This window comes from Dendrobium catenatum, unplaced genomic scaffold (assembly GCF_001605985.2).
Source record: "Dendrobium catenatum unplaced genomic scaffold, ASM160598v2 fragScaff_scaffold_1369, whole genome shotgun sequence".
Taxonomy (NCBI): Eukaryota; Viridiplantae; Streptophyta; class Magnoliopsida; order Asparagales; family Orchidaceae; genus Dendrobium; species Dendrobium catenatum.
The window spans coordinates 257048-276108 of NW_021319831.1; the positions used below are offsets into that span (position 1 = coordinate 257048).

The window sequence follows — 19061 nt, forward strand, 5'->3', positions numbered from 1 at the left end:
AAAAGCATCAATGGTTCGTTTTTCCCTTTACTCCTCTCTCGCGACTCACGAGTCATGATCACAAGCACGACTTTCATTTTCCCTTTCACTCCTCTTTCGCCCCCAAACAAAGACTGTCTGTGGCAAATAATTATGTCTTATAAGCTCTAAGAGTCATGTTATTTGCATTCTTAATTTTGATCCAAACATAACTATTTTAATTTAGCCCCCCCACCCTCCAAAAAATTTTTTTTTGGCTCCGCCTTTGAAAGAGGAAATCATGAGATTTGCTGATTTAAATTAAATCCGCTTAATGACAAAATTTACTAAATATGGGATTTAGAGTAAAAAGGAGGAGAAATGAGAAGTCACAAATTGGATCTTGACAACTTAAGTACAATAAATATTTTTTTTTTATATTTAAATTTTTAATTTTTATGTGAATAAATATGAAACTATGTGTTAAATATATAAATGTAAAAAATTTTGAGGGCTACGTATGTAAATCCCCCAAATAAAAATTATAAACTTCTGATGAACACAAAAATTATTGTTAAAGTCAAATGAAACAAAAATATATTATATATTGACTTTTTACTACCATTTTTAACGCGTTAAATTTTTAAATTTCTGCCATAAGAATTAAAAAACATCATGATCACAAGAGTCCAGCCATTCTAAATGATCTGTAAGACATTTTTAATAGCAGATCATTGTTTAGGGGAACTTGGGAGCTTCCAACAGCTTAGAATCAATTTCAAAAATTTTTTATAACGCAGTTTCTACCGTTGTTTCGATTCTTTCTTGAATCATATACGGCCAAGGTTGCGGGACGGCAAGGGAAACTGGGAAGCTTAAAAAAACAAAAGGTAAAACCAAAGAGGGGGGAAATAACGGTCAAACTATGACGAAGAGTTCTATGATTCTGAAGAGCCCTGTCCACATTCACAAGCAGAAAGCCGAGATTTTTCTCTCCTGTCTGACCTCTTTTCTCTGAATTTTCTTCATACATGGAATACTTTCGCAGCAAATTGGGAGGTAACAGTTTACAAACAGCTCCTCCCTGCTGAAAATTTTTCTATGTAGTTTCCCTGAATCTGGTGATACTGGTGTTTTGATTAGTGGATTTTCTATTTAAGATTCCACTCGTCGTTCAATAGCCTTGTTTGATAAGGGCATGCTCTTTGGAGTACTGCAAGTATTTGTCTTTCAGTCTTGTTCATTCTGTGTGATTTTGAGATGGGTAATGAGAAAGTCGCAATTTTTTTCTCGCATTCCTTTCAACTTAATTTCTTCTTTTTGGAAGATTTATGTTTTTTCTTTGAATTTCTATCAGATACATCAATTAGTTTCGGCAGAAGATTTGGTTCCATTTTCTAATTTTTCTGATAAAAGTCTGCATTTTGCCGATGTTTAGCTGAACTTGTGCAATAAATGCCATGGAATAGAATTATTTATTAGGGCATCTCCAATTGAACTCCGAACGTTTGAAGGCGTTGTTACAAAGCTCCACGGAATGGTAAAACTTCCGCTATTTGTTTGAGGGTGAACAGTGGGACACCAATATTGACATTGCACTGTTCATCTCGACTATTTTGTTGTCTCTACCTAACTTGTAGAAGAAACGCGTGAAAAGAAGAAAGAACGTTACCTTCGCAAAATTGGAGTTCAATTGGATGAATCATGGCATTTTTTTAGTTTCACAGCATTTTGAAATGAAAAATGAGATTTTGGGTTGGAGATAGATCTTAGTCTGCCAAATTCTCCTGCTTTTGATCTTATTTTTTGTGTTTTTTTTTTCTTGCAGATGTATAACTAGCAATTTGCGAATACATTCTACATTCAAGTAATGATACTGTGAAGGAAACACTAAAGACTCTTCATTTAGCTGATTGTAACCTTCTGTTAGCATATTTATAATTTGAGAAGGCGGCATTATCTACCTTTTTTTTAGAGCATCTATCCCTCGCTATATAGAAAGTTAGGTGCTTGAGAAATCTAACAATGGGGCGTGCGGAAAGCATTCAGATTATCTTCCTTGCGTTTTTATCAGTGGGCATTTTGAAGACTGCGATAGGGGATCCAAGAACCAGTCTTGTAGGGCAATTTTGCGATGACACGTTGGCTGCTTCTGGTTCTATTCTTGCAGACAATTTTGTTCCTGCAATGGACAATCTAAGCAGTTCGGTTAATGCAAATGGTTATGGAACAAACATAACTGGGGTAGACCCTAATGCAGTTTATGCTCTTGCTCAGTGTTATGGAGATCTTAGTCCAATTGATTGTAAGCTTTGCTTCTCTGAGATCAGGTCTCAGCTGCCTAAATGTTATCCCAAGACTGGTGGTATAATTTTTCTTGATGGATGTTTTGGGAGATATGAGAATTACTCTTTCTTTAATGAAATATATTCTATAGATGATAGAGCTGTCTGTTCTTCCAGTAAAAACAGTTCAGATCCAAGTATTTTTGGTCAACTTGTGAAGGCCGTAGTTGGTAATGTGTCTTTGCAAGCTCGGCATAATCATGGTTTTGCTGTTGATTCAGCTTCAGCCTCAAATTCTACTGTTTATGCTCTTGCTCAGTGCTGGGAGAACCTAAACCATTCACTTTGTAGCTCATGTCTTGATTCTGCTGCTTCAAAAATTCTTTCTTGTTCCCCATCTATGGAAGGTCGGGCTCTCTATGCTGGTTGTTTCATAAGATACTCGACAGGACTTTTCTGGAATGTAAACAATTCACCTTCCAGTTCTAAGGGTATGTCAGAAACACATTCTTTGTGCTAAACTAGTAAAAAGTTTTTATGATGTGATGATGATAATTTCGCAATTTTATGTTAGTTTACGCTATGGTTCAGCAGAATTACAAAAATTGAATCACTAATCATTTAGGCTTTGTTTGGAACGGCTTTTTTATTGCATCTTAAAGCAGCTTTTTAGTAAAAAAAATAAAAATTTTGTACTAGAAAGCTGCTTTAAGAAGCAGCAAGAAAACCGTCCCAAATGAAGTCTTAACCCAATCTTGATTTTAGTTATATGGAGAAGAGAATATGGGCTTAGTTGCAATTAAAACTTCATTTTCCCTATTTTTCTTTCCATGGATTACTAGAAATAGTTTATGGGCTTACAATGATCCAGAATATGGATTGACTTCTATGAGAAGTTGGCATGAGTGGAAAAAAGGAGATGAGAGTTTTCTCTTTTTAATGGCTTCTACAACTAATGTATCTGTGAACCTATATGGTTTTGCTTATTGCTTCCTTAGGTTTTCTAGTATTATGTAATACGGCACTTGTTTGAATGCAAATTGATTTTACTCTATTTTCCTGATTAGATTTTTTTTGCCCTCTTATTTTAGATGTTTACCAGGAAAATATCAGAACTAGGTAGAAAATAATTCCCTTTGGCATAGATTAAGGCTTCGTTTGAGATGGCTTTCTTACTCCTTTTAAAACAGCTTTATAGTACTTAATTTTTTTTTTTTGTGTTAGAAAACTACTTTGAGAAACATTAAGAAAGCCGTCCCAAACAAAGCTTAAATTTGAGTTCAAAATATAGTAGAGATCTTTCTTTTCTGAGAAACTCAAGGGCGTTTTTAAACACTCTTGAAAAAAAAAAGTGCTAATTAGACTGCTATTGCTCAAACGGAAAGAGAAATCAAAATACACAAGTTGAAAGTAAAAAACAGTCACTGAAGATAACATTGCAGAACTAGAAACAGCTAGGTGCCAAATATCAATTTTATTGGTAGGGTTAACAAGACGATTACATATCAATAATTAGTTATATTCTTTTCTTCCTAATACTTTCATGCATTTTCTTCCTCTATTGTAATTCAATTTTTTGTTTGTTTAATGTTTAATGTTTAATCTAGTTCGGCTGATAGCTAGCAATGTTGTGCCACTGTATTGTTTCAGCATGACCACTCCACGTAGAAACTAAACTTCAAGACCTAAGAAGTTTGAAGTAATCCTGAGTTGTAAATTGAAAATCACATAGATATTTTATTCAAAATATTAATTTCACCATTTAAATTTATTAGTTGCTGTTGTGAACTTGTAAAATACCTAAACTCTTGCTAATCTATCCTTGTTTTTGTGTTTTTTTTTTATTTTTTTTTTCTGTTTTGCTCTCCTTTGACATTGATCTAAAGAGGATTTAGACTTCGTTTGTGATAGCTTTCTCATTGCTTTTTAAAACAGCTTTTTAGTTAAAAAAATTCTAATTCAAGAAAATTTTTAACTAAAACATTGTTTAAGAAAGCACTAAAAAAGCCGTCTCAAACGAACTCTTAGGTTTCGTTTGGGACGACTTTCTTGTTGCTTCTTAAAACAGCTTTATAGTACAAATGAATTAAAATTTTTGTACTACCGTAAGAAAGTCGTCCCAAACAAAGCATTAATTTTCATTCGCTTTTTGGTTTGCTGATCAGAATCTTCGTAACATTTAGGTAAAAGTAAAACCATATGGGCAATAGTCGGTTCGTTGCTTGGTGGTATTCTTATACTGGTGGGAGCAATTTTGATTGCAAAAAGAAGAGGCTTGTTGGGAAGAAAGAAGAGTCCATCACTAAAAGGTAGGCAACATAATTACCTTAGTTAAAATCCGAAGTGTACCTTGCAATTTGATGGTTGTAATACCTTATTCTTCTTATTTCAGACTTGTATGGGCCTGAAATTGCAGCAGCCATTTCTCAGTCAAATTTAAACTTCAAATATGAAGAATTGAAAAAGGCTACAAATAACTTTAGCTTGTCAAACAAACTTGGTCAAGGTAGTTATGGGACTGTATACAAGGTAAATGTGGCACTCTAGCAGAGTTGACTAGTAAAGTGTCTTGAGTTCTAAATGCTAATTTTGATTACAGGGCATTCTTTCTGATAGGACGGAAGTGGCTGTAAAGAAGCTGTTTCTTAACACAAAGCAGTGGATCGATCAATTCTTCAATGAAGTCGATCTGGTAAACCAAGTTCGCCATAAGAATCTAGTGAGGCTGCTGGGCTGCAGTCTAGATGGTTCAGAGAGCTTACTTGTTTATGAGTACTACTACAACAAGAGCCTGGATCTTTTTTTATTTGGTACTTTGAAGCTTTTTCCGACTCACATGCTTTTATTTTATTATCACTCACCGTTTACTTCATCAACTAGTTAGGCTTTTCTTTATTACCGTTGTGCAAAAGCATACCTTGGCATTTGATTTCTATTTCGATATCAGAAACAACCAGTTTTTCTTTATTTTATAAGTGAATAGCTTCCTTACTAAAGTTGTAACTCCACCATTATGTTTTTGAAAAAGAAATCTGAAATCTTACTGCTTTTTGTACGTCTTGTGGCCCTATAAGACATTCTTCTCTAGTGAAAAGATTCCATTCGAAGCTTTCTGAATTTATCAAGTTGAATAATGAAGTTGGCACATTTGGTTAGTTCAGATTATAACTTTGGTCAGCTTAAGATTTTATTTGGGACAACTTTCTTACTATTTTATTTTTTAGTCCGCATCCACAATTTATGTTTGATCGCAATTTTTTTATTGCTTTCAAAAAAAATTTGCATTAGAAAGCTGCTTTCTACGACAATTTTAAAAAATTAGTTTCTCTACAGCAGCTTTACAAAATGGTAAAAAAACTGTCCCAAATCAAGCCTAAGTCTGCTTAAGCTCTAGTTTTTGATACATTGATGAACACAATTCGTTTTTCATCTCTGGTTCATGATTCAAATAAGTGACCTCAACTTTACTTTAGTCTCCTAATTGTCCCACACCGTTCGAGTGTTTGACTAATTTGAAGTAGTTAGACTACTCTAACAATTGGTAACAAAGCTTTGGGCAAGCTCGACAGTTTCACCATCACTGCTCATCTTATTGTTTGCAGATGATTAGTTCTCTACTCCAGATTTTATTGCAAGTAATAGGTCTTTGTTTTAAGTCCCTAATCCTCTGAGATTATATATAACAATAATAACAAGTTTTTATCCCACTACATTGTCTTTGAGATTGTATACCGAAGATGTAAATACCTCATTTTTCAGTTAATATCCTGTACTTGCCCGTGCACCATAACACTGATAATATTTATTTTTCCTGATTAAGTATTTACCATCTTTTATTTCAGTAACGATTTACTGCTAAATTATGTTCACATCATCCTTTGGTTTCTCATTATCATATATTGGAGCAGATGAAAATCAAGATAAATTTTTAGACTGGCAGCAAAGATTTGATATCATTCAAGGAATTGCAGAAGGTCTATCTTATCTCCATGAAGAGTCCGACACACGAATCATTCATCGAGATATCAAGGCTAGTAATATCCTATTGGATGCCAAGTTTAAGCCTAAAATTACTGACTTTGGCCTTGCAAGATGTTTTGCTCAAGATCAAACTCACCTTACTACTGGGATCGCCGGAACACTGTAAGAACACTATTTTTCACTTACAGAAATGCAGAATTATGCTTGTTGGTACAGGAAGACGGATATTTTCTATTCTCACTTATATTCTCACTTATGTTGCTTGATGTTAAAAAAGTCTCCCCTTCATAAAGGGAAAGCTTTCTTACTGATTTATTTTTCAAATAGCAACTATATTTTTATTTTGCTACTAATTTTTCACTATTTTTTAAAATTTTCTGTGATGGAAAGCTGATTTCTACAATCATAATAGCAAAATTGTTTTATTCACAATCAACTTTATAAAACACTATAGCCATCGCAAACAAACCCAAAGTTTTGTGCATTAGTGCGAGACAACTTGTATATCAATTATCTATGCTAGTTTCACAGCTTCTAACTAAATAACTAAGACTTTAATACTTCATTTAGGGGTTATCTTGCTCCGGAATATATTGTGCATGGGCTTCTTACTGAGAAAGTAGATGTGTACAGCTTTGGTATTCTGGTTCTTGAAATCACCACTGGGAAGAGATGCAGCAGTCCTGTAGGATCTCATGCAGAACATTCGCTTTTAGCCAAGGTACTTGTGTTTTTCTAATATTGTCAAAGTATGGAGGTTTCTGTTGAACTACTAGAAATGTTTGATCTAGTAAAATTATTAGATGATTATAGATTTTTTTTTATGATAAAGCATTAATTGACTTCAGTTTTTTTTTTTTTTTTTTAGTTAAGCAATTAATTTCTTGTGACTGTGCGTTGTGACTGCCTTAATTATTTAAATGGGTGGAAAAATAAGAAGCTAGAAAAGGAAAATGCACTTTTTCCATCATGACTATGTTAGCTAGGATCATGCTTTAAATTAATTAAACGTTATAGCCAATACAAAATTTGTCTGTCAAAAATTAAAGATATCGTAGATGAAAATAATTTAGCTTGTTTGAGCACTTACAACAGAGGAGACAAAGATGCACAATAAGGTATATACTATTAATATTGAAGGAGTAGAAACGATAAATGGCAGATCCAAAGGTATCAGGACTAGAAGTTATGCAGAAGGCTTACACATAATAGAGTTCACATCTCATTTAGCATTCATAACAATGATTACAAAAAGAATATTCATAAAATCAGTCCCAATAGTTAGGTAATGCTGCCAATGATGATTATAAAAAGTGATGGCATATAAGTTTTTGTATTGAGGGTGCCAAACTCAACCGCAAAAGTGGCATAATGACTGTGATACACCACAAAATTAAATATAAAAAGATTGTTAAATGAAAATCTAACTGACTTGTGAAGTTTCTAAACAACCCATATTAAGAATTCCAAATAAGCATTTATGTTGCGTAAAAGGACCTCTTATTTAAATTCCGACTACACACCTGCAAACTGCTTAAATGAAATAAATAAGAATTACAAATTTGCTGAATCACTTTTGCATACAATTACAACAACAATATTAAGCCTTTGTCCCACTACGTGGGGTTGGCTACATGAATCCTTTTTTCTCCATTGTGCCTTGTTAAAAGTCAAATTCTCCTTTAAATCTAATAAAGAAATACCATTTCTAATATTTTCTAACCATGACTTTTTAGATCTGCTTCTACCTTTCTTAACATAAGTTAAATCTAATACCTCTACTTTCCTAACGGGGTCATCGGAAGGCCGCTGTTTTATGTGACCAGACCATCTAAGGCGACTCTCTCTAATCTTATCTTCTACTGGAGCTACTCCAACCTTTTTCATGTATGTGCTCATTTCATATCCTATCTTTAAGAGTAAAGCCAATTATCCACCTGAGCATCCTCATCTCTGCAACACATAACTCTTGGTTTTTGTAATCAAAGAATTAGATTAATTATCTAATAATAATAAAAAAAATATTAGGAAGCTTAACTAATTAACAATTAGTAGGAAGTGTCTTTTTCCACTAAACTATGCATAAATAAAACTAAGTGATTCTTGACTATGATCAAACTTATTTGATTATCATTTGCAAAACAACAACAATACTATTTGTTTAATCAAACAAGAACTTCTATAACCTTTCCAACTACAATATGGGTAAACTCATTTCACCAAAATCAATAAAGAAAGTACATAAATAGAAAAAACAACAATATGAAGCAAAAAAATACAAAAAATATATATTATTCAGCGCGAGCATCCTACATCCATTGGGAGACTATCGCAGAGACTATTGTGATTCAGCACAAGCATCCTACAATTTGTAAAATATTACACTATTTTTTTATAATCTTTAATAATAAACACATGTATCAAACTTACTTCCTTTGAAGAAATTTTGAATCATAAATGAGCTAAACTTCTTATACCACTATCACATAGACTATTTTATCCCATGCAAAGATTTTTTTTTGGAGACGGTCTTTATTTTCCTTGAATAGTTTTGATGTATCCATCTAATTGGTTCATATATATGACCTCCTCAAGTTTTCCATTCAGAAAAGATGTTTTCACATCCATCAATTCAAGCTTAAGATCATATATGACTACTAGAGATGAAATCACTTTGATCGAAATATATATGACAATAGAAGAGAAAATCTCATTGATTCCCTTTGCTACTAACTTTGCCTTGTATCTTTCTTGCTTAACATTTGGAATAGCATCTTTTCTTTTGTATATCCACTTGCAACTCATAATTCATTTGTTATGTGGTTTATTCACAAGTTTCTACATATAGATCTTTTCTAGTGATTCTATTTCCACTTCCATTGCATGTTTTAATAAACCCTTTTCATCACTATTCATAACTTCTTTGTAAGATATTGTCTCATCTTCTAACAATTGTTCAACAGCTACAAAAGTATACGCAGTTTAATCAACGTAACCTAAACGTTCAAGTGCTCTTATATTCCTCCTTGTTTGATCTCTAGCTAAACTATACTTCTCTAAAATATCTGAGTAGCAGCTTCTTTGTGTTGATCTTGATTAATGCCAACTACCGATATCATCTCCACCCGCAACTAATATGTATCACTACTCTCTTGCAATTTCACTATATCATCAGTGCTCTCTGTGGTTTTTTATTTCTTTTAATAATATATCCAATCATCACGTCATTTTCATTTAAGATGGCATCTCTACTAATGATGACATCTCTTCATTGAAGATGGCATCACTACTAATGAGAACTAGAAAACTATAAGAGAGAGGACCGAGCGAAACTTCAAAAAGCTCACTGAGAATGAGCTACAGGAGGAGGGTGAAAGAATTGTATTTTATATGCGATGATAGGTGTACACCGAGGCACAGGTGTAAGGACCGAAATTTTCAAGTTCTCACTGTTTGTGATGACGAGGAAGCTAAGGAGGGAGGTGAGAGTGAGCCAGTGGTGGAGGAAGAGCTGCATTTAGACGTGGCAGATGTCTCCTTGAACTCAGTAGTGGGATTCACTCCAAAGCACACCATGAAAGTGAGAGAAGAAATAGCAAACAAGGAGGTAGTGGTGTTGATAGATGAGTTTGTAGATAAGACACTACCTAGAAATTTTTCCCTCATTTTACGAGGACTTTATTATCTGAGTTCTGGTTTCCTATAGGCGCAAGCCCTTATAGTTAATTACCCCTCTCGATAACGAGAGAGAACTTTCGATTAAGGCTAGTCGTCAATCAGATACGTTATATCTGTCGATACACAATATCAAGCATATAGTAGCAGCATTGGGTATGGATTTGGAAATATTTGGAAGTTTGGAAATTTGGGCAGATTTGATATTTAAAATAGAAATTTCACCATCGTGCACTTAAAGCGGATGGTGGGGATGATAGACACGATCAAGATCCCATGGTTCCGTCGTCCCGGGCCATCGTGGTCCCTGGTCTACTTAGTTAGAGGAGGTAGTACCCAACCTGACAGAAGGATCCTTGTCGGCAGCCATGGGTTGCTTCATCTAATGGGACCTTGTAGACCTAAGATGGATATTTGCCTAAGGGGACAAATTTGAATCCACCTTAGCTAACAGAGGGCTTTGTGCCCTATCGATCATATCCTATTGATTTATATCTCAAGAATTTAATGCCAATAAGGAGTGTATCGGCTCTGGCCATAACCGGTATTTCGTGGTGCCATTTGGCGATAAAACCACTCGGTTCAGAGGGCCCCGGGTCATAACCGTTTATCCTACGGTGCCATTTGGCGGCAGACCGTCGGTTAGAAGACACGTACCACGTCCTTATTGGTAGGAGATGTTTGAAAATTGATCCTAGTGATATTTTTGACTAGACATTTAGCTCTTTTGTGAGTTGAAGTAAATTTTAATTTGTCCACCCCGGAAAACTGTTGCAGATGGTGGATGAAGTTTGCTTTAAGTGTTGATAGTTGGATTTTAATTTTAAACATTTTTGGGATTTTGGGATTTTTGGAATTTTGAGTTTCGTGGGTATTTGAGTAGCATTTGAAAATATTTGTGAACCCCTTCGGTTGAGATAGAAATTCAACACGGCCATCGTCGGGGTGTTCGAAGTCATTTATCTTTATGGATTTAATCTTGTCAACTTTGTCGAGTTATCGATAGAGGATCAGATTTTGTAGGTTTTATGCCCCTGTGAGTGAATTCATACTGTTATAGACTTTGAAGGTCTAATATGAATGTATTAAAACAAATATATCGGTTCCCACAACCTTACATTTGCTTAATGGTTCGAACCCTGTCGACTCCTATTGACCCGTATAGAAGGATCGGGTTCGAACTTGAATTCACTTATTGACCCGCGCAGCATCTCTAAACATCACGTGTGTTTGCACAACATGCTCGCCGAGGCCCATGCGGGTGTTTAGGGGCATTTTATAATTAAACTCTGTTGACTCCTTTTTACTTGTTAAGGAGGATCGGGTTTAAATTTAATAACCCGTGCAGCATCCTTAGACGTCACGTGTGTACCAATAGCACGCTCGCCAGGGCCCATGCGGGTTTCAGATTATATTTATCCCTTTGTGTACCTATGTGTATACAAGCTATGGTGCACTTGTGTGGGATATTTTTGGAATGCTTGAAAGGTTTTCTACGATAGCTCATAGAGATTTGCATTTCGACGTAGTCATCTTGTATTTTGTATTTCTTGCAAACAACATATTGAGTGCAGAATAGATCTCCTACGATAGTTCATAGAAGCTTGCATTCGCCACAATCTTTATGCATTTCGCTGTGGTTCTGATCTCCACAACACATCCACTATTGCTGCAGGTGGATGTATTCTTTTCATTTGTAGACTGAGGTTGACTACATGATACTGTATTTATTGAAGTCTTTTTGCATCTACCCATCAGTGGCATGTGGCACATATATTTGTCTTCGTAGAGAGATCATATGTGTTGTAGATCTTTGATCTTTGCTTGTAGAAGGCTGATGTATTTGACTAATACTGAGTGGCTATCAACTGTATGGATGATTTAGCATCTACCGCACATTAATCGTCATCACCCATAAGTAGACTACTATATGTGTGAGAACTCTTCCATATTTGCTTGTGGTCGGTATGGTGGACTTGCATCGTTGATCTTTTCTTGCAATCAATTATATATATACCCTTCCAATTTTAGTGCTTGCAAGATTGGAAATGGTTGTCTATGTTCTGATGTTGATGGTAGGAGTGCTATTTTGTCATTGCATTCATCCTCTACGAATTTCTTTATCTTGCAAATAACTAGAACATTTTTAGTTAGTGCAAGCCATAGAAGTTCAATGTATTGCTCCATATCTTTCATATTCAAGATTCAAATGATACTAGTTTCCCCTTTTCGCTTTGTGGAGAATCGGCTCATTTGATTGGAATTGGATTGTCATCAAATCATCATAGTTGTGTTCCTCACAAATGTACCTTCTACTATTACATGTCTCTCATAAGCGTACATTCTGCTTTGGTGGACTCCATTCATCTTGTAAGCATGAATAGTTTAAATCTTGCTTTGAACTTTGGTATCTCATTAGCCCCAATGATTCACAAAGGTTTGATACGATATTTACAAATCACCTTAACTTCGTTGTTCATGAGTGGCAAGTTAGGAATTTCTTATACATGAGTACTTGCGTGCTTTATATAAGATTTAAATGACTTGAAACTTTCTTAGTTAGGATTTGCGTTCAAATTAGAATGATAATTCCATAGGAACATTGATTATCCTCCAAATCACATTCTTTGAAGCTCCTCCATTGATGTTTATTTGAGTTCTTCAACTTGCATAATATATGAATGATTTGGACTTCTTTGATTAGCATTTTGCATTCAACTTGAGATGACAATTCCTTAACATTCCATTAAAGTTTTGATATTATTTTCAAGTCAAGTTCTTTATAATTGTCCCAAGTCACAATCTTGAGTCATTGTTCTTTAAAGTTCAGATTGAATTCAAACCAAAGTCTTCTTCATTCGTTTGAGTTTCTTATAGTCCAAGTTCTTTATTCAAGTTCTATATCCACAAGTTTGAGTTCATTGTCAAAGTTTACCTTGTTCACTTCAGTTCGAGTGCAGTTCAGCTTAAGTCCGACTCAAGTCTTACACAAGTCCTTCATCATTTGTCCAAGTTTGGTTTTGAGTTTGAATTAAGCATTTTATTCAAGTTTGCACTTAGTTCATTAATATCTTTTTGAGTTCAAATGAGTCCAAGTACGATCTCGTTTTCACCAGAAATTTCGGCAGCCTCTCGGCGTCTCCCCAGTTTAGGGGAAAACTACGAGAAAACTGGGTCTTTCCCACAACGCGCAATAAAGACGTGTATGGTAGGTGTCCTCGAATGAGGACACCGCAGCCGTGAACTTTCTTCCCACAACGCGCAATAAAGGCGTGTATGGGGTCTTTGACAGTACCTGTTTAAAGACACAGTTTGCTTTCCCCCTACTTGGAGGTACTTATGAGTGACCCCGCCTTGTCGTAGGTGCTGCACCGAGGTCTCATCCCACCACGCACAATAAAGGCGTGTATAGGCAGTTTTTTGGTGCGCCACGAATGCCGAAATAGAGTTTAGGTGATTACTCGCCTCGTCGTAGGCGTCGGACCAGGTCCTATCCCACCACGCACAATAAAGGCGTGTATAGACGGTTTTTTGATTCCTATCCCTTATAACTCCCTTCTAATAGCACAAACACATCAAATATTCAAATCATCTTATTTCAAAAAATTCAGAAATCGTACGAAAATTCAGCGGCATAACGGCAGTATACAGAATTTACACAAAATTCACAGATTCAGAAATTTACCAAATTACCACAGAACATTCACAACAACATTGTAAGACTTTCATTGTACTGACTAAATATTTTTCAACATCCTGATAATTTGCAGTCAATCAAAACGCCGCAGAATTCAAAATGTCCAGTACAAATCTTCTAGAAAATACTCAAAACGTGCATAATTATCATCTCAGAGACATACTAAAAGTTATGCGGTAAAACCTTTGTCAGAAGAAAATAATACCAGAAATTCGCTAACGGAAACAAAATCCGGAACAGAAAATGCTCAAAAATCTCGTTTCTGAAAATTGAGAAAGGTGGAATGTGCCTTACCTCGAGTCGGTCAACTTCTCTAACTACCACAACGGACGAAAACAGACCGGAGTCGCTCAAAAATCCTCTTTTCCTTCTTTTTCTTCATTTTTCTCTCCTGGACGTCCTTTTCGTTCCAAAATATCTCATTTTCTTATATATCCAGACTGATCGTCCCGGACGATCGCAACTTCGTCCCGGGACGATTTGGCTCTGGACAAATTTCGTCCAAACGAAATTAATTATCGTCACAGACGACTTGGGCTCTGGACAAATTTCGTCCAGACGAAATTAATTATCGTCCCGTACGATCTGCTCTTGGGACGATTTTCATCCAGACGATCCGACTTTCGTCCAGACGAATCATGCAGCCAAACATGTTTTCCTGCACAACCTGTACCGATCGTCCCGGACAATCGAACTTCGTCCGGACGAACCTGGGAGCAAAATGGTCTTTACAATCTCCCCAACTTCAGAAAAATGTCATCCTCGACATTGCCAAACCAAAACTCAGTCAGAAAAGGTACGGATATGCTTGCCTCATGTCCGACTCCTCCCATGTCGCTTCTCGTGCTGTTCGGTGCTTCCACTGAACTTTAACCATAAGAATTTGTTTACTTCTTAACTTACGAATATCATAAGCCAAAATCAACTCAGGTTCTTTTTCATACCTCAGATTCTTCTGAATCTCCACTTCATCAGCAGACAATTTCTTTCCATAATCAAATATTCACTTTCTCAAAGTAGATACGTGAAAAATATTGTGCACATCAGACATCTGATCAGATAATAACAGTCTATAAGCAGACTTCCCAATCCTTTCAAGAATTTCAAACGGTCCAATATACCTTGGATTAAGCTTGCTCACCTTCCAAATCTGCTGACTCCTTTCATCGGACTGACTTTGACATACACAAAGTCACCTACTTGAAATTCCACAAACCTGTGCTTCTGATTGTAATACTTCTATTGTCGATCTTGTGCATCTTTCAATCTTTCTTTAATCAAGTTGATTTTCTTAACAGTTTCATCCACAAATGTAGCACCCATTTCTTGTCTATCTCCTACCTTAGTCAGAGTCAAATGAGTTCTACACTTCCGGCCATACAAAGCTTCATAAGGTGACATACCAATGCTTGACTGAAAACTGTTATTATAAGCAAATTCGATCAAAAGAATATGATCTTCCCAGCTTCCTCCAAAATCCAAAACACATAATTGCAGAAGATCTTCCAAAACTTGGATAATCCTCTCAGACTGTCCGTCAGTCTGCGGATGAAAAGCAGTACTGAAATGCAATCGCGTACCCAATCCTTGCTGAATACTCTTCCAAAGTCTGGAAGTAAACCGTCCGTCTCTATCAAATACAATCACCTTTGGCACACCTTGCAATCTGACGATTTCTTTCACATATACCTGTGCCAACTTATCCACCGGATCCATCTGCCTGATCGGGAGAAAATGTGTAGACTTTGTCAATCGATCCACAATCACCCAAATAGCATCGTGCCCTTGCCTTGATCGAGAAAAACCCATAACAAAATCCATCGTTACCTCCTCCCACTTCCACTCAGGGATAGGCAACGACTGCAAAAGACCTCCTGGTCGTTGATGTTCTGCCTTCACTAACTGACAGGCTTGACATTTTGAAACAAAATCCGCCACATCCTTTTTCATTCCTGGCCACCAGAACCAATTCTTCATGTCTCCATACATCTTGCCACTTCCCGGATGAATCGTATAGCCTGAATGATGTGATTCGTACAAAATCTCTTTCCTCAAATCCCCAAACACAGGAATCCACAATCTGTTCTTGCAGAAAATAACACCAGAATCAGAAACTCGAAGTTCAGGCTTCTTACCAGATTCAATCTGAGTAATCAACTTCAAGTAATCAGAATCCGACTTCTGAGCTTCTTGAATCCTTTCTTCAAGGGAAGACTGAATGTTCATCTGAGTCAAAATACCAGAATCCACACCAGTAGAGGAAATCACCTCTAACTGTAATATTTTCATGTCTCGTATCAGATACTCATCAGAAGTGAGCTGAATACCTGATAAGCCAGAAGACTTCCTGCTCAATGCATCTGCTACCACATTAGCCTTACCAGGCTGATACTGAATCGTCATGTCATAATCCTTGATCAACTCAAGTCACCTTCTTTGCCTCAAATTCAGATCCTTCTGAGTGAATATGTACTTCAAGCTCTTGTGATCCGTAAAGATATCACATATGACGCCATACAAGTAGTGATGCCAAATCTTCAAAGCAAACACAACTGCAGCCAACTCCAAATCATGCGTCGGGTAATTCTTTTCATGTGGTTTCAACTGTCTCGAAGCATAAGCAATTACCCTACCATGCTGCATCAGAACATAGCCCAAACCTTTCAGTGAAGCATCATTGAACAACTGAAATCCTTCCGTACCTGACGGAAGTGCTAACACTGGAGCTGAAGTCAAACAATCTTTCAACTTCTGAAAACTAGCCTCACACTCCAATGCCCAAACAAAAGCTACTGACTTCTGAGTCAGTCTCGTCAGAGGCATAGAAATCTGAGAAAATTCCTTCACAAATTTTCTATAATATCCGGCCGTGCCTAAGAAACTACGTACCTCAAATACCATAGTAGGCCTTGGCCAATCAGCAACAGCTTGAATCTTCTGGGGATCAACAGAAATACCTTCACCGCTCACCACATGCCCCAGAAAAGAAATACTCTTCAGCCAAAATTCACACTTGGAAAACTTAGCATATAGCTGATGCTGCCTCAAAGTATTCAACACAATGCTATATATATTAAAAGAATTACACATGTCTTTCATTTTAACCATTTAATTAGAGCTTACCAATAAACATCGGAAATAGACATGATTATTTTTTTGTCTTGTCCGGAGCCTCATATCATATGATTACATTTTATGTAGTCAGAGTGGGGTTGAATTCAGTCTATGAGAGGGAGTGATGTACATTGTGTTAGCTATTCAGAAATGACAGCCTTACTTGCTGGTAACTATCCAAGTTGTTAGGATATGATTTCGAGATCCAATATACGCTAGGGCTAGAGAACAAGTTGGATAATGCCTTGTCCAGAGGCATGGGTGAGCTCCAGGAGTTAGTCATTTCGGTAGCACTGGTGTTGGATTGGGAGACTATTAAGGAGGAAAGTGTGCGAGAAGAGGAGCTAAGTGGGATTAAGGCAGATCTGCTGAGGGATGAGAGTAGCCACCTAGGCTATTCCCTAGAGGACGAGAGACTGTTGTACAAGGGGAGATTTGTGTTGCCACAGACATCGGTTCATATTCCTCACCTTCTGCAGGAGTTCCACGGGTGTACTGTTGGGGATCATTCAGGGGTGCGAAAGAAGTATAAGAGGTTGCTGACATAGTTTTATTGGAAGGATATCCATAAGGTGGAGGAGATGGTGGCTAGATGTGAGGTATGTTAGAGGAGGAAATACATGTCCATGACTCTGGGAGGATTATTGTAACCTCTAGCTCTTCCAGATAGAGTATGGGAGGAGATCACCATGAAATTTATAGATGGGTTACCTAGATTTGAGGGGTTTATAGTTATTTTGGTGGTGGTGGAGCAAGTATGCTCATTTCATTCCCCAATGACATCAATAAACGACAGTGACAATGGCAGCACCATTCATCAAAGAGGTGGTCAGATTGCATGGGATATCAGAGTCTATAACATCTGGACGAGATAAGGTGTTCCTCAGTTATTTTTTCAGGGAGCTATTCAAGTTACAGGGGATAGTATTAAAGAGGAGCACCGCTTACCATCCCAGATGAACGGGTAGATGGAGGTGATAAATGAGAGCCTTGGGACATATTTAAGAGATTTTGCTTCAGAAAAATCTCAGTTGTGGGTCAAGTGGTTGTCATAGGCAAGGCACTGGTACACACTTCATATCATTCTGCTTCACAGATGACTTCTTTCAAAGTGTTGGATGGAAAGGACCCACCTCACTTGGTGCATTTTGGGCAGAGTAGCAGACTAGTCTCTTTGATAGAGCAGTACTTGGAGAACAAGGATAAGGTGTCGGCTGATCTAAAAATGCATTGTTGAGAGCTCAGCAAATCATAAAGAAGCTGACAGATGGACGTAGAAAGGACATCCAGTTTGAGATAGGAGATAAGGTCTACTTGAAGCTTTGTCCCTACAGACAAATGACAGTAACTAACAGGAGGAATGAGAAGTTGGACCCGAGGTATTTTGATCCTTATGAGATAATATTGAGGATTAAGCTGTAGCTTATTGCTTGAAGTTATCTCCAACCACTACTATATATCCGGTGTTCCAGAAGTCCTCTAATCATTTCGTTTGGAGAAACTTTGCATGGTTTGGATGTTCATATTTGATCATCACTTCTTTAAATCACAATTAACTATCACAAACATATGATCTCCATAAAAATGTTTCAAGTAAATTAGAACTTACTAACAAATGATATTGAGCCAAATATAACATTTGTTTTATTTTCTTCCATAGAACATTTCATTTTAGATGCAAGGCTTAGCTGAATTAGGCAACATTGAACAGAAGGTTGAACATGATGCATCAACAAGTTGCATGAAATGATGTCCTTGTGGCTTGAAATTCTGTAACCATGAAGCTATGTTGGCTTAAACTAGGTATTCCTAATACTTCGCAAGATCCACAAAGGCATATTTTGGGAAAAGGGAGGGGGGAAGTTTATATTTGTAGGTGTAGATAGACTAAAAAAAAAGCGGCAAATAAAAAAAAGATTTTTACATACATAATATTTAAAATTATTAAAAATACATATTTAACACCTAAATTTCTATATTTACTAATATACAACCTAAAATCCTCATTTCCTTCTATTCTACCACTCCATTGAAGCGATGAAATATTTGTATTCACTGTGAAAGGATGCCATTGACAGGGAAGACAGACGCTAATAGTGATTTTTTATAGAAGTTTTAAATTGAATGTTAGAATTGATTAAAAGAGGGGTTTTAGGTGGTATATTAGTAAATATATAAGTTTAGGTGTTAAATATGTATTTTCAATAATTTTAGGTGTTATGTATGTAAAAATTCCTAAAAAATAATGTCATCTTTTAAGGGTGGATATATTCGACCGTTGGAAATCCCATTTCCCTTTTGGTTTTATATCTGACTTTGTTTGCTCTCTCTCTCTCTCTCTCTCTTCCATT

General features: G+C 36.4%; 1 protein-coding gene across 1 annotated transcript in view; it reads left to right on the forward strand.

The window, feature by feature from the left end:
* Positions 1–773: 773 nt before the first annotated feature.
* LOC110094835 (cysteine-rich receptor-like protein kinase 2) overlaps positions 774–19061 on the forward strand; it is a 19476-nt gene continuing 1188 nt past the window's right edge. Inside the window, exons 1-7 of the mRNA XM_020820169.2 lie at positions 774–1017; positions 1787–2734; positions 4427–4552; positions 4636–4772; positions 4843–5053; positions 6152–6386; positions 6795–6945. Coding sequence (XP_020675828.1) covers positions 1984–2734; positions 4427–4552; positions 4636–4772; positions 4843–5053; positions 6152–6386; positions 6795–6945 — 1611 coding nt within the window. The 5' untranslated portion in view covers positions 774–1017; positions 1787–1983. The remainder of the gene's footprint in view (positions 1018–1786; positions 2735–4426; positions 4553–4635; positions 4773–4842; positions 5054–6151; positions 6387–6794; positions 6946–19061) is intronic.